General features: G+C 35.2%; 3 protein-coding genes and 1 pseudogene across 4 annotated transcripts; 1 reads left to right on the top strand and 3 right to left on the bottom strand.

Moving 5' to 3' along the window:
* Positions 1-5,009: 5,009 nt before the first annotated feature.
* On the bottom strand, positions 5,010-6,758 carry LOC114188440 (L-type lectin-domain containing receptor kinase VIII.1-like). Its single transcript, XM_028077024.1, has 2 exons — positions 6,578-6,758; positions 5,010-5,239 (listed from the first exon to the last, which is right to left on the bottom strand). The coding sequence occupies exons 1-2, from the start codon at positions 6,756-6,758 to the stop codon at positions 5,010-5,012; spliced, it is 411 nt and encodes a 136-aa protein (XP_027932825.1).
* A 2,267-nt stretch (positions 6,759-9,025) lies between these two features.
* Positions 9,026-11,065, top strand: LOC114194371 (1-aminocyclopropane-1-carboxylate oxidase homolog 1-like). The gene is made up of 3 exons (XM_028084584.1): positions 9,026-9,643; positions 9,844-10,165; positions 10,643-11,065. Exons 1-3 carry the CDS (start codon positions 9,129-9,131, stop codon positions 10,892-10,894), a joined length of 1,089 nt encoding a protein of 362 aa, XP_027940385.1. The 5' UTR covers positions 9,026-9,128; the 3' UTR covers positions 10,895-11,065.
* A 330-nt stretch (positions 11,066-11,395) lies between these two features.
* On the bottom strand, positions 11,396-13,298 carry LOC114188433 (annotated as a pseudogene).
* On the bottom strand, positions 13,151-15,518 carry LOC114174116 (1-aminocyclopropane-1-carboxylate oxidase homolog 1-like). 2 transcript variants are annotated; one of them, XM_028058880.1, is made up of 3 exons: positions 14,800-15,515; positions 13,934-14,255; positions 13,151-13,593 (listed from the first exon to the last, which is right to left on the bottom strand). In XM_028058880.1, the coding sequence occupies exons 1-3, from the start codon at positions 15,342-15,344 to the stop codon at positions 13,336-13,338; spliced, it is 1,125 nt and encodes a 374-aa protein (XP_027914681.1). In that variant the 5' UTR covers positions 15,345-15,515; the 3' UTR covers positions 13,151-13,335. The 2 variants fall into 2 exon arrangements, with proteins under 2 accessions (XP_027914681.1, XP_027914689.1); XM_028058888.1 differs by having other exon boundaries at positions 13,174-13,567; positions 14,800-15,518.
* Between the last annotated feature and the right edge of the window lie 729 nt (positions 15,519-16,247).

Genomic DNA, 16,247 nt, shown 5'->3' with positions numbered 1-16,247 from the left:
AAGGGAGGTTTTAAAAATCTATACTATTTTTTAGAGGTTTAAAGTTAAACCTTTGTAATTTAACGGATGTTTTGAAAACCTACACTATTTTATAGAAGTTTAACACTAAACCTTTGTAATTAGTTAAGTTAATCCATTGCTAAGTTAAGTTAATCAATTGCTAAGGTTATATTAACATTCGCTAAATAACCCCCGTTAAATGCAAATTTTTTTGTAGTGATTAGTGATTTTTCCAAAACTTGCTAATTTTAGACTTATTTAAAGGTGTTCTGTAACTTCAATCAATTTATTTTCCCACCTTGAATGAGCTTAATCTTAACTTCAACTGCATCAATAAATGTTAAAATATCCAAAAATAATTTATGCAGCTAAAAATCACTTTTTAAGACATTTTTATCACACAAGCTCAAATAGTCTAATTATTAGAACTTTCAATTAAATCACTCTTTAAGCATACAAATTCATTTAAATACCCACAATTAAACACTGAATGAGGGCAAAAATACGCACTCATCAGCGTGAAAAGCGAATGACAATGGAAGATGATGCAATGCAACACTACCCACGTTTTCGAGAGCTACAAGAGACAATAAAAATCATAAGAGAATGTAAAAAATAACAAAAAAAATAGAAAAAACAACTGAAAACCTCAACAAAATATATTACCTATTGAATTGTAATGTTGTTACAATGCTTTTAAATTCAGACTAATGCTCTAAAATTCAGACCCAATGCTTTTAAATTCAAACCCAATTATCTTACAAAACTACTCAAAAAATGCCACACAATTTCAAACTCAATGCTCTTAAATTCTTGTGACTTAGTAATCCAAATTGAAAATTAATATATATAAAACGAAAAACAAAAAAAAATGTGTTTTCAACTTACCTTGGAGGAACGACGACACGACAATGGCCGGAAAGTGGTGAAGAAGGCACTATAAAGAAATGGAGGTGTAGGAAAGCGGAGGCGACGGTGGCCGGATTAGTGGTAGCGTGGTGGTAATGAGAGAGAAGAGAGAAATGGAGGTGCAGGTTGTAGGGAGAGGGAAGAGAGAAATGGAGGTTGAAGCGGAGAAGAGAAGCGCAGAGAAGAAGAAAAGGGAAATGGGTTCGCAATTTGAACTCGTAATTAAACTTTATGGCCTCGGTTCAATTTATAACCGAGGCATAAAACACATATTGGCACCGGTCTTCTGCCACCCGAGGCCAAATATGAAACTTCTAGTGACATTTTTGAAATATTAGCCACGTTTTTGGCTTCGGGTCTTTATAACCAAGGCATATGAGCGCTTTTGGCACCGATTTTTAGATAACCGAAGCATAAAACACTTTTTTGCTTCCGGTGTTTTGTGAACCGAGACATAAAAGTTGGCTAGAATTGCAAAAAGGCCACTGCAACATTATATGCTTCGGTTCTTGGACAACCAAGGCATATAAGGCGAGTTAAAAATAGTATTCTGCATTAGTGCAAGATAATAAGGAGACCAAAATGAATCAAACCAACAAAGTATATGACCAAATCACTATTTAAATTTTTTTATTTCGTCTCTTTTATCTTTTTTTATCATGTTTCATGTTTATATTCCTTTAAAGTCTTCTCTTTCTTCAACAAATCTTCAATTATGTAAACTTCTCTAGAAAACAATATGTTAAAATTTGCATAAAACACCTTGAAATGTTCATATAATTATAACATATATATCATTATTAACTCATCAAGTACTTTTATTATCATCAAAATTATCTTTAAACAAGTTTTATTAGGATTAGACGGTATATGTAAGACCCGTGAAAATTAATTAATCAAATAAATAATTAATTAATAAATGTGGGTAGTGGGAGCATTTATGACATTTAATATTGATTAATGTAACATGGAATAGTACTAGCTTAAATGGTTGAGAGTATTTTTTTTATGTGAAAGGACTTGGGTTCGAGTCCTATGTTTGCCATTTGTGTGTTATTTAATTTATTATTTTTTTTATAATATGATTGATCATGTTAAGTGATAATATAATCATAGAATTATATTAATTAGCATGAAACATGAATTGGTTGAATGGTTATGCATTGCTTTGACATTTGGCATGGTATGGGTTTAAACTTTGGTGAACCCAAACTAAACTTTCTTTTTGTCAAAATTTCCTTTGGTATGAAGATGAAAGGGCATAGAAACCCTAGCTGGCCAAGGAGTTCAGAGAGAATTGGTGGTTGTTCTGGTGCTCAAGGGAAAAGCGTATTGGAGGTATCATTAAGGGGGGGTGGGGACATTGGTGCTCAAGGGAAGACTCATAATTCAAAATTTAAGCAAACGAATTCCAAGTTAGGGGAGCTTTACGCGTTAATTTTTATACTAAGAATGAATTGTATGATATATGTATATGATAATTATCCATGAACCTCTGCTCTCTGTTAATTTTCGTGTTTCTGGAAAATTCCAGAAACCGCCTGGTAGGCTACTCATAGTTGTCAGGCGACGCGAGTTGACTTAACTCGATTTTTATGTTTTTTGTGTTCTGGGAGGATTCTGATCAGGGAGAAATCATGTTCTAATTGTTTATGAATGGTTAAACATCATATAACCTTGAAATCCATGTGATTGGGAGTTAATTGGATGAAAAATTCGTGAATATGATGTTAGGGTTCGAGAATTTGGGATTTTGCGTATTGGTTAAATTATGTAAGTAAAAATAAGGTAATTCTATGTATTTGGTGGTTTAACATAGGATTATTAATCATAAGTGAATGATGGAAGTGAATTGAGTGGAAAATTGATGAACTGGGAGGGTTTATTAGAGTTAGAACTCGTGAAGAGTGCGAGACCAATTCTGGAATTGCCCAGAAATGATGCACCTCCTGGTGGCTTGTGGCTTGTTGCTAGGCGATAATGGTGTCCGTGGTTTTTGTGATTGGTGCAGTGTGGTTCGAGTAGAAGGGTGCACTTGGAAGTTAAGTGGAATAGATTACGGGAAAAATATGCTAAATTGGAAATATTGTAATTAGGATGCTTTAAGATGTAATAGTAAGGCATGAGATGGGTTGAAGGTTGAAGGAATATATCTTTTGGGGTTACAATTGGAAGGTAAAGCAAAATGGATAAATTGTCTTAAGGAAACAAGGAGTATGATTGAGTTAAATGTACTGCGGGTTGAAGAGTATGGTACAATTAGGAGTTAGATTTCTAATGGAGAATGGAATAGGTAGACCTAAGGTATATAACATTCTATGAAAAGATTAAATCTTTGAGATGGTGTATTATATGGGAGAGGGCATAATGCTACTCAATAAATACTAATAAGTGTGAATAATTGGAATGGTCTATGTGATGAGGGTGAGGCAATGCAAAAGCATAAAAGGATTTATGCTAACTAGAATTATTATAGCCTATCAGTAACTAAGTTTATAGTAAGCTGGATAAATGGCAAGGTGGGAGTGGCGTGTGCAAGTGTGCCTGAACTAGAGTTAAAAACCAGTACTACACAACTACTGGTGTAGTGCATGGTGGTGGTGTAGGAATCGCCAAGCGATAGTTGTAGAGTCAATGGGCTCCTGGAACGCGTACTCCTAGCGGTGAGGGTAGTCCTGCCAGGCGATGACTACAATGTTGGTGGTTCAAAGGCACTACGCACCTGGCAGTACGTGTCACCCGCCAGGCGGTCTGGAAATGGGCAGCGCTTGGCGCCTTGTGAGCAACGCCAAGCTATTTTGTTGTAGCAGAGTTTTATCCCGGTTGCTGTGTGGTGCATGGTCTACAATGCTTTGGTGATACTTTAAAGATGGCTTGCTGATGTTCCTGGAGTTGTGGCTCGAAATGTAACCCTTGAGTTGTGGCTCGGGATAGGGGTTAAGCATGTGGCATTCCTTGAGTTGTGGCTCGGAATGGCATCCCTCGAGTTGTGGCTCGGGATGGCAGATGAACACGAGGAACTCTTGAGTTGTGGCTCGGGTTGGCGAGTGTTGCCAGTGTGAGTGTGGTGGTTGTGGCCCGCACGAATGGGTCCAAATAGATTGCCTTCCTCAGTAATTAGCTGACGAGTTTGGTAGTCTTGGGACGTTATGAACTATGTTCGTATTGGTAACTCCACTTGGCGTTACGGTGTGTGATCCGTCGCATGGTTTTCCGTATGTGCTCTATCGGTGGTGGCCGATAGGTATGGTAGCAAGACATCTTAAGGTACTCACTAAAAGATGTAGCACACGGTTAGCATGGTTATGGCCATGTAAAAGGAGGGAATTCCTTTGGTGTGATTGTGTGATATATAAATGTGCTATATATATATATGTTTTATTCTATTAGCTCACCCTATTTGCTTGTGTGTGGCGCTAATCGTATACGTGGTATACATAAATAGATGATGTTGCAGGTGGATCTGATGAGGCATAGCACTGGAGTGGGGCTACTCTTGGGATATTTTCTCAGAGTTTTTATATTGTTTTTATGTGTTCAAATAAATTGTAATCATTGATATTACTAGATTTTTGGACAATTATATTAGTGTTTATAATTATGTGTTTTGGTTTATTGTTGAGATAATAAAAGATTTAAATTTCCCGTGATTTTGGGAAATGTCATATTAATAAATGAGCTTTATTAATTATTTATTTATTTTATTATTTAAATTCGTAATATCCGATCGGATGTTACATTATAGATCTTAACAATTTAAGTTTTCTTGTTAGAGATCATTTAGAGTTGATGTCATTGGTTAGGGAGAAATGTGTTATAATAAATTTCAAAGTACCACAAGCAAATATTTCTATATTTCTTACTCAAGATTTTTTATATTTATAACATATCCATATTAATTACTATTAAACTCATCAGGCTAATTACTAAATACAAAAAAAAAATAAAAGATTTATATAATAACACCGATAATATATATATATATATATATATATATATGTATATATATAATGAAAAAAAGAAGAAAATAGTGTGACTAAATAATACATTGACTTACTTGAAAAAAAGCAACTCACCTTCAAGCCTTGCATCAGTTGCGGTTAGCAACTCACCACCAAATTGCTACTAACCCCAACTTTACCATTTGCAGCGACATCTTTCTCAATAGGCCTCCTCCCACAGGCCACCACAAGAACCATCGCACCATAGCTAAACACATCAGTTTTCTCAGTTGCTCTACTAGTAAGCACATACTCCAGGGTAAGGTACCCCATTGTTTCGGCAACCACAGTGGCATCAGAAGACTTATCATGTTGTGTTTTTGATATCGCTGTCGTTAGGTGATCAAATTACCACTACTTTAGCAACTTCAGTATTGCTAGTTTGTAGTGAACAAAATAGTTAGGGTTAAGATAACCCTGAGTCGTCTCACAACGAATACGGAATTGATCTCAAATATTTGATTCTTAAAAATGCAATTAAAACTAGCAACTATAAAAATAGGAGGATTTTGATGTGCAAAGAAAATGACACGGAAGATTGTAAACACAATAATAGTAAATAGGTCAATTCCACTGCTTTTTCTAAATAAGATTCTTCATTGGTTATCTAGAGATTATTGTTAAATTAATTATTGTTGTTGTTTTACAAATCAATCAATGTAAAGACTCAATTCATTTGTTGGCATCCTCACTTTTAATCAAAGTACAGTCTCAATTAAAAGTGAGAATTGTTAGATTGTCCATAGTAAATTCAATCAAAGTACAATCTCAATTAATTTTACTATGCCTAATCATGTCTATTCCTTGTTTCTTTACCAAATAGAAAACTTAATTAATCAAAGTAAAGTCTTGAATAATTTTAGTTAAAGTAATTACCTCTAATCAAATTAAAGTCTCAATTATTGGCAAAAACTTATTTCATCAAATGAAAGTTTCTAAACAAAATCAAAGTAAAGTCTCAATTTAATTTAAAAACCTTTTAACTCATATGATTAGCATGCATGTAGATTTAAAATCATTATTTTCTATTCGATTAAGAAGCAAAGGACATAGATAAACAAAAACCACAACAATAATCAAAATAACAAAACATATAAATTCATCTAACCTCAGAATCCAGTTAAGAAATTACAGTGGAATCAACCCTAAAAGCTTAGCCCTCCATGGCTTTGATGGAATACATGATAATATGATGAAGGAAAGAAAATAAAAGAAAAGAGAGAATGAGAGATGTGATGGATGACGGTGTCTGCCAAAACCAGAGAGTTTTCAACTGTCTCAGTTGTAAGTTGTAAGTTGTCCGTTCCCCCGCTTCTGCTCCCTTAAGTCTCTTTATATAGGCTTCCACTGGACTTTGGGCTTTATCTGTCAGTTGCTAAAATATTTTATTTTTATTTAATTAATTAGCAACTTAATTCCTGTCCAATTTCCAATTCTGCCCCTCTCATTTAACCATATTTGCAGTTTTGACCAGAGTTGACTGCTAACTTTGACCAGTTGACCAGAGTTGACCAGTTTGAGTGTCCTATCATATGTTGACACGTGGTAGTGCAGATTCTCTATCCAGAATTAGGGTTTCACTCTCACACTATTGTCCCTCCCTCGTGACGGCGCGGCTGCTCCAACGTGGTGGCTGCTCCGGCGAGGTCTTCTTTTCTGGCGAGGACAGGTGCGTGAAAGGACGACGTTGCTGGAGGTGTTGGTGCTCCGGCGAAGTGCTTCGCAGATCTGTAATGGAGGGTCGTGGTGTGGAGGCACGACGAAACTACGGAGAAGATGGTCGCGATGGTGGCTCGTTGCGGTGGCTGCTGTAATGGAAACGCGTTGCTCCTGGTCTGCGGTGGCCATGGTGGTGCGCAAGTGGTTGCGCTACGAACGGCGCGAGGGTGGCACTTCGGGGTGGTTGTTGCTGTTCGTGATTTCCGGCAAGTTGTGGAGGTGCGAACTTGAATCTGGTTCTACTGCAAAGAAGATGAAGCATGTCTCGCTGATGGTTGACGATGGAAGAAGATGGCGTTGTCATGGTGAGGCAGATGGTGGTGCTGTCGCTGCTGTAGTGGTGTGGAGTGCCTCGCGGTGGTCGGAAACGGCGGCTGTCGTGACTGGTGCGTCGCCGGCAATGGTGTGATGGTGATGCAGTGGTAGCCGGCGAGATGAAGAGGTGCGGCAGCGGCTACCATGGTGGTGGAAGGAGAGAAGAAAATTAGGGTTAGGATTTCATGAGTGAGATGGAGGAGATGATGACGTGACAGGATCTGAGTGGTCAATTTGGTGAGTGGAGGATTATGACACGTGGCTTGTTCTGGTTGGCTAATTTTAAAAGGTGCGGATTGCCACAATGCATGATCTGGTTGAGTGAAATTTAAGTGGTAGGAGGGGTGCAACTTAGTGAAAACTGGGGGTGCAAAACAGGTTTTTGTGGTCTACTTGCAGGAGGAGTGTGCAAATAAAATCTAGGGGTGCATTTAGCTCCTGATTTATTCTTTTCCAGAATTTCTTGATTTTGGACTTATTTTGTAACTTTGAATATTTCAAAATCACACTATTAATTGACCAAAAATAAATTCCAACTGCATTAACAAACGTTAGAATATCTAATAATATTTTATGCAACTAAAATCAATTTTTACGCCACTTTTACCAAACTTACTCAATAAATCCAATAATCACAAATCCTAATTAAATCAATCTTTAAGCACAGAAAGTTCAATTAAATCCCCAAATTTAAATATTAAATGAGGGCAAAAATTTGAACTCATCAGTTTTTCTTGCTAAACCAAAATCGCCTAACCGAGCATTGAACCTTCATCTAACATAATGTTACTAGTTTTAATTTCCCTATGAATTACCTGGTTTTCACATTTGTGATGCAAGTAGGCCAACACAGATGACACACCTAACAAAATTTTGAGCCTGTGAGACCATGATAAAGGCATCCTAGCCCCACACAAAGCCTTATCTAAACTCCCATTGGGCATTAAGTCATACACCACAAAATCTCACCTTTCTCATGGCACCAACCTTGAAGGTGAACCAGATTTCGATGCCTCAGACTCCCAATTATTAACAACTCAAACAAAAACTCATTCTTACCTTGACCAATATGGTTACACCTCTTCACCACAATAGTGTCACCATTCTCAGGTAGCACACCCTTGTACACAGTCCCAAAAGCGCCATGTCTAATGACCTTGTTAGCATTGAGCCCCTTAGTGGCAAATTTCAACTCCTTGTAGCTGAACTCCTTAGGCATTCTGATAATCTTCGAATCAATAGAGTGATCAAATTTCTTCATTCTTAAAATACACCCAAATCTATGCACCAACAAAGCAAGCAAGAACAAAAGCCCAAGTAGTCACCACCCCAGTAACATCCCCCACAATACCTTTCCTAGAAGACTTACACTCCTTCTAAGAAGTCTTCAAAGCTTAGTTATCAGAATTATGCAAACAAATAATATCAAAGTAAATTTACAGTCATAAAACACACAATTTTATCATACCGAAAAGCTTTCCCCTTCTTTACACTTTCAAATACATACATTGTGACACCAAAAGAATAAACATCATAAGTAGTTTGTTGCCAAGTTCTTGTGTCTGCGACGGAGTGACGGGTTTCGAGTGTGGAGTTTTTCGGTGAGTGTGGAGGTTTTTGTTGACAAAGGTTTCGAGTGAGTCATGGTTATCTACGAAATTTTCGTACGTAATTTACTTTTCTTTTACCTATGAACTATTACATTATCTATGACTACTCTTCGTAGATAAAATAAAATTATCTACAAATAAATTTTTCTAGATAATAGCCAATTTTCTTGTAGTGACACCCTCCTTATAATCCAATGTAATAATATAATAATATATATTAAATTATTAAGAAATAAAAAAAATATTTGATATCCACCTTCTTTTCATATCCATCTTATTACATCCTCTTTTAATAATAAAAATATATTTAACCAATAAAAAACGAAATAAACAAAATTAAAAAATGTGGTAATAATATTTATGATTGTTAAACGGTGGTATAAAAAAGTAATAGTGCAAATCATGGTGGGAAATAAAATAAAGAATACTTGACTGACTAGTCTATACGTTGTAATAATGTGGATGTGGAAGTACCTGGATCACAAAGTGACTTGCAGCCTACCTAATCCAAGACTTTCTCTCTTCACAAAATATTAAGAATCACTATTGGCACCACAACAAAGAGAGAAGGAACATGGGGTTTGAAGTTTCAGACTCTGAGAGGGTGCGTGAACTCAAAAGGTTTGATGACACAAAAGCCGGTGTTAAAGGCCTTGTTGATCATGGGATCACAAAAATCCCAAGATTATTTCATCATCCACCTGATGAACATGTGAAGGTCTCAACTTCAGGCAGCACAGCACAAAGTATCCCTGTTATAGACCTTGCACAAGTTCACAAGGATCCAAGTTTACGCCAAGATGTTATTCACAGAATAAGGGAAGCATCTGAGAAATGGGGTTTCTTTCAAGTGGTCAACCATGGCATTCCTTTGACTGTTCTGGAGGACCTGGAAGATGGGGTACGCAGGTTTTATGAACAAGATATTGAGGTGAAAAAGGATCTATATACCCGGGACCATATGAGACCTTTTGTGTATAATAGCAATTTTGATATCTACACTTCACCAGCACTCAATTGGAGGGACACTTTTCTGTGTTATCTAGCTCCTAATCCTCCCAAACCGCAGGACTTGCCAGAAGTATGCAGGTAAGTTTTTTTATGTACAGTGTCCTAAGTTTTATGCCACTTTAGATAAAGCATCTAAGTAATGCATTGATACCATAAAGGTTTTCGTACAATATTACATACTTTTTGTAATTATTACTTAAAAAGTATAGTTCTTAAGATAATTTATTGGATGAAAGTTTAGCTCATACTGTGTGCATATTGTGTGCATATTCTTGTAGGGATATACTTCTGGAATATGGAACACATGTGATGAAACTTGGAATTGCACTGTTTGAATTACTATCAGAAGCTCTAGGGCTGGATAAAAACCATTTAAAAGACATGGGTTGTGCTGAGGGGCTTCTTTCACTCTGCCACTACTACCCTGCTTGCCCCGAACCAGAATTAACTTTGGGAACCACCAAGCATTCTGATAATTGTTTCCTCACAGTACTTCTGCAAGATCATATTGGTGGTCTTCAGGTTCTTTTTCAGAACACATGGATTGATGTAGCCCCAGAACCTGGGGCTCTTGTAGTTAATATTGGTGATTTTCTCCAGGCAAGTGCTTTATTCTTACAGTAAATTACACTAATTACTCCCCAGTTTTTTGAAATTACAAACTTTTCCTATTTCTGTTACATTATTGGGGAACTAAGAATAATATTTTTCAAATAATTAAGTAGATTATAGTAATGCATGAGGACTGTCACTGTAATAATGTTCTTCAAACAATCAATGGAGTTAGTACAGTAATAAAAGAAACTAAGATAAGTAATTGGTATAGTTTACCCTTTTCTTTCATTCTTCCTTCCAAGCCACTAAAATTTTTCATATTTCATGATACTTCTAGCAAATATTTCGTGAAATTTTAAAAATTCAGATAAGAATCTAAAGAAGACTTATTTCTAGCAATCTAAAATAGAAAATCTGTTAGAAAAGTCCTAGGAGATATAGTTGACAACTTTACAATTCTTATGATATGTCCATTGAATTTAAATGAGTGTAACATGATTACTTTTTTTTCTTGAACTGCAGGTTTTGACAAATGACAGATTCAACAGTGTAGAACACAGAGTACTGGCAAATCTCATAGGTCCAAGAATATCTGTTGCATGCTTTTTCAGCGAAGGTATTAAATCATCAGAGAAACTCTACGGACCTATAAAAGAGTTATTATCAGAAGACAATCCTCCCAAATACAGAGAATTCACAGTTAAGGAATATGTGCGCTACTACATGGATAAAGGCCTTGATGGGATCTCTGCTCTTCATCACTTCAGGATTTGAGTTGGATTGATGTGGTTGAATTACCACAATAGATGCATTAGAAATTCAAACATTTATCAAGCTCAATATGATTATTATCGTATTCTCGGACTGAAATATTGTAGTGTCACTTGTCTTGTTATTTTGGAACTTGCTGTTTGGAAATATAACCGTTCATGTTCTACGTTGCAACCCACAGTTCTTTATCTCTTCCTTCTGCGAAATTTTAACTGTTCTTAGGAAACCTAGTTTACACGAAATTAGATTTTGATATATTGGTTTCTCGATTTCCTTTTGGAGGTCGTCCTTGTCCATACCGTAGACAACAAACTCTCTTGTGAAAAAAGTTGATCCACTTCCCGTCGATATTTTGTTATTCCTACAATTAACAATATAATTTACAGACTTACGGTTGGAAATTTGAAAAAGAAAAAACAAAATTTGCTTGATGAAGAACAAATGAATATCTGATCATGTTAATTTAAAATAAAAACATTTCAATTTATAAAACTTAAGAATAACTTCCCACTACCATTGTGATTCTAGAAATAACAAATTTTGAATGTAGACATGTTTCAATCCTGAAGTATTTCACTAACACTCAGGATCTGCAAACACCAATATGTTGTCTTAGAAGCTCAAACCTATTGATTGGAAGTGCTTTCCAAACAAATAAGCCTTACATGTCATTTTCTTGGACTTCATTTGCAGTATCCCTTGGTGGTGATAATGCCTTAGCCTCTTGTGGCAAACTAATGTAATGTTCTCCTTGCTGGAAAAACACATTGCTCCTCCTCCAATGTAATTTTCTCTTTAATTTTTTTACATTAAAATATTCTAATTCGTTGCATCTCTAATCAAGCAAAAATTGTCTTCAAAAGCAACTTTGAAACCTTTTTCAATCAATTGGCCAACACTGAACAAATTTTGTTCTGAGTGCTCTCTGTTTTCCATAGTTAATGCACGCTCAGGACATTGAGGGTAATAGTTGCACAGAACAAGTAGCCCTTCAGCACAACCCTTCTTTTAGGTCAAAATGATCAAGCCCAAGAGCCTTTGACAGTAACTCAAATAAAGCATAACCAAGAACCATTATTTTGAGTATTCAACCACAATACCTCTGCAAGTGTAATGATATTATATAACAATTTGAATACTGTGTCAGGAAATTGTAATACTTGCAAGTATGAATAATTTTAAAAGTGCTATTACAATTATCACAAACCTACAAACTGCAGGAATCACGAGTGTAGTACTCTTTCCTAACCTCTGCATCTTGCTGGTGAAACATGCGATTTCCTTTGGTCATTTCATCCAAAACTGGAGTTGGAATTCCATGATTTATGACCCGAAAAAAACCCCACTTCTCACATGCATATCTAACTTTTCCCACAACACCATCTCTCAAATTAGGATCATCATGGATGCCAGTGAGGTCAATTATGGGGATACTGATCTTTGAATTCGATGCACTTACTAAGCCACAAGAGAGATCATTAGAGTGCTCGCAATATAACATACGTGGAACTTTTTATACACCGTTTTCTACACTCCTTGAACACCAGCCTTTGAATCATCAAATGCCATGAGTTCACTTTTCCTGTCATAACTTGAACTGTTTCTGCCTCCGACTCACGCGTGCCTGTTACTACCATTTTGCAATGCCTCAAATATGAGTAATGAATGTAACTATCAAGAGTTCATAACATCAGGATTGAAAAGTCTGTATATGGAATAGATGATGAAGAATGTTTTCTTTGGAATTTTCCGTAAAAGGTGAATAAATTAGTGGCATCCTTGTTGATTTCCAAAATCCCGTCCACAAAGGATAACTAAATTATTGAACAAAGGCTGTTCAATATCTTAACAAGAATCATTGTTATGAGGAATTATTTTGCTTTAATTTTGATTATAAACTTATTTTAGTACCTTCTTTACTCATAAGTCATATATGATAAGTTCATTCAATTAGCTTTGTGGGTGTTTCAAACATGCATAATTATTGTTTTAGTCTGTGACCAATGAAGTTTGAATGTGTGTACTAAAGAAAGAGGACAGAAAAAAGTTTGACACACGTTTATCAATCTTTAGTGGTTTTACACGTAAGGTCGCAATGGGAAGGTATCTTATCTCAGTTGTAATCCAATTATGTGTGTGCAAGAAGGAACGGTTAAGAGCTTGTACTCTAACGACTGAGGTAGACGGGCTTGTGAAATTGTCCAACATTAGAAATACCAAAATCAGACTCAAGTGCACATGGCATCCCACATGAGCTTATATTATAAAACCAAAGTACATAGTTTATTTCTGTAATATGAACATATACGTTTTTTCAAAGCATGCAATATAACTTCGTTTTTAGTTCTTGAAGCCACATGGTCTTGTACCAAAGTCTAGTAGTAGAATGAGATAAAGCACAAGTCATTCTTAAAATATCAAGTGTTGCATGAATTTGCACAAAATCACAACTTCAAGAATGATATTGAAGAAGCTCCAAGGCGTTTTGAGTATTGATGCGCCAGGTAGTCTTTTAAAGAAGTTTCTCTGTACACTGGTGGATTGTTTTCAGATAACAGTTCTTTGATTGGACCAAAGACTTTTGAGACACCCTCTGCTGACTGATCACCAATTCCAAAAAAGGATGCGATTGATGTTCTTGGGCCAAGATTGTTTGCTAAAACTCTGTGTTGAACACTGATAAATTTGTCATTACTCACTAACTGCACACACAAAAATATCACAAAACTTTAAGTAATCCTTAAACTTATTTCATATTTAATTATATAGAAACTCATTTAAAGCATGGGATTATTTTGAATCCAATTGAAATTCCTGATTTCATTTACTTGTTTTGTTTTCCAATTCAATTAAAGTTATCAGCCGATTATATTAATGACCTTGTGCATTAACACTTGTGTTTATATTAATACAAACAGAAACAATATGTTAGTATTTTGCATTACATTTCAAACTAACATTCTTTGCTGTAAAATACACCATAGCTAAAGAAAAGTATTTAAAATGTTGAATGGCAATGTTGTTCATGCATGATCAGCGCACCTGCATAAGATCTCCGATGTTCACTACAAGAGCTCCATGTATTGCAGGTACATCAATCCATTTATTTTCGTGAAGAATTTGAAGACCACCCATTTGATCTTGCAAAAGTATTGTCATGAAGTCACCATCTGTGTGCTTACTAGTTCCCATAGCTAACTCTGGCTCAGGGCACGCTGGGTAATAGTTACCCAGAAGAACAAGTCCTTCTTCACATTTCATTTCTTTAAGGTGCAAACGATCAAGCCCAAGAGCCTCTGAAACTAACTCAAACAAAGTAGAAGCAAGTGCCATTACTTTTGTTGAGTACTCAGGTACAATATCTCTGCAATTGAAGAACATTAGTTGTTTTAATATACCAAAGAAGTTTGATTCATTTGACTTTTTCTCTTTTTATCTTTTTTAAAAAGTAGATTTTAAGTTTAATTTGACCTTATCTCTACAACATGGATTAAATATTTATGGGTACTCCAATAATATGACAGATGACATGATAGGTCCAATAAACAATAAATTTTACTAAAATGAACTATAAATAACTTTGATACTGTATCAAGAAGTGAATTTTAAATCTAACCTAAAGTTACAAAATCAGTTTGTAAAGTCATGTTTACACCGGCTATATATACCGTAATTTTGCTTAAAAGTCTGATCTAAGATTTTCTGCAATAAATTGGAAAGCAGCAAGACACTTACTAAGGCAAGGACAGGATGATTAAGGAATAAACTAGTGAATTTATCATATTTCCGTCACCAAACTAGAATTGTTGTGTAGATATCATCACCGATATGAGACTATCCTAAGAAATTATTCAAAAGTTGAAGTCACGAGTCGAAAGACCGATGTTAAAGAAAATATCACCACAAACCTACAAACTTGGGGCAACTCTTCAGCTTTGGGTGGATTAGGTGTCCAGAAAAATATGATGGTGTCCCTCCAATCAGTAGATGGGTCTTGGTAAAGACTGTAGTTGGAAAAATAAACAACTTTCTTGCTCAAATCACGTGTGTAGTACGTTTTCCTCACCTTTGCATCTTGTTCATGAAACCTGGAAATTCCTTTGATCATCTCGTTCAAAACATGAGTTGGAATTCCATGATTTGTAATTTGAAAGAAGCCCCAGTTCTCACTTGCATTTCTAACTTTCATCACAACAGCATCTCTCAAAGTGGGGTCATCATGGATGCCTGTGAGATCAATGGTTGGAATAGCAAATTTTGAGTTTGATTCCGTGGTAAAGTCTTCACTGAGATTAGATCTTGAACTATAGAAAATAGGTGGAACCTTTGTCACACCATTTTCTACCAGTCCTTGGACACCCACCTTCGAAAAATCAAATGCATTGAGTTCACTTCTTCTGTCATAGCTGGGAACTGTTCCTGCCTCCAACTCTTTTGTGTTTGTGGCCACCATATTTTGAAGCTATCAATGTATCAAAGTTGTGACGAAAGTAACTGCGAAGGGTTCAAAGGATTGAGGAGGAGCAGAAGAAATAGAGAAATGTCTTCATTTCAAATTTCCCTGAATAAACTACAGACATGGAAAATTATATCACTCAAGCAGCATCGCTTCAGTAAGTGGACTAGATAAGCTTTTTTATTTGTATCTCATTGAATCATATCACTGTGCACCTAAATTAAAATTGCAAAATAATTATTTTAGTTCTGTAACAATTTAATATCACACAATAATTAAAAATTCTGATTTCGTGTCTGAACATTCAAATGTGACCACTACGTCCTGTTAATAAGTTTTTGATGTCTATTTTATCATCTTAATGTCCAAAAATCAATTTAATATTGAATTATTCTTACAAGGTTAATTTAATATTAAATTATAAATTTCCAGAACTAATTTATTATTAAGTTACACAACAAAAATATAGTGTCACACTTTTTACATGATTAAAGATTAAGCTATAATTACTTAGTTTCCTAATTTTTTTGTTTGGTTCGACTTGATCGGTTGCTTCAATTTAGTTCCACAATTATTTAAAAAAATTCAATTTTATCTTTTCTTTAAGTTGAATTAACATTGTGTTTATACATACCACATGTTAAACTGTAAAATTTTAATTTTTTTTTTTAATTTTTTAATTATTTTTTTCTAAAAATTTATAAATTATCACGTATCAGGTTATTATGGTATCACGTGACAATTTCGAATTGTAATAGGTAACAATAGTAATAAATATTTTCAATTTAATACTCTAAATGTTCGATTCAATTTATTAACCATATTTTCTAAAACGATTCAATTTCTATCGTTCAAAATGATCACCGGTCTAATTTTAAAAACTTGAGAATTAATTACATG

The sequence above is a fragment of the Vigna unguiculata genome, chromosome 1 (genome assembly GCF_004118075.2).
Source record: "Vigna unguiculata cultivar IT97K-499-35 chromosome 1, ASM411807v1, whole genome shotgun sequence".
NCBI lineage: Eukaryota > Viridiplantae > Streptophyta > Magnoliopsida > Fabales > Fabaceae > Vigna > Vigna unguiculata.
Note: the sequence above shows the minus strand (reverse complement) of the source record. Positions and strands in the feature narration are given on the sequence as shown.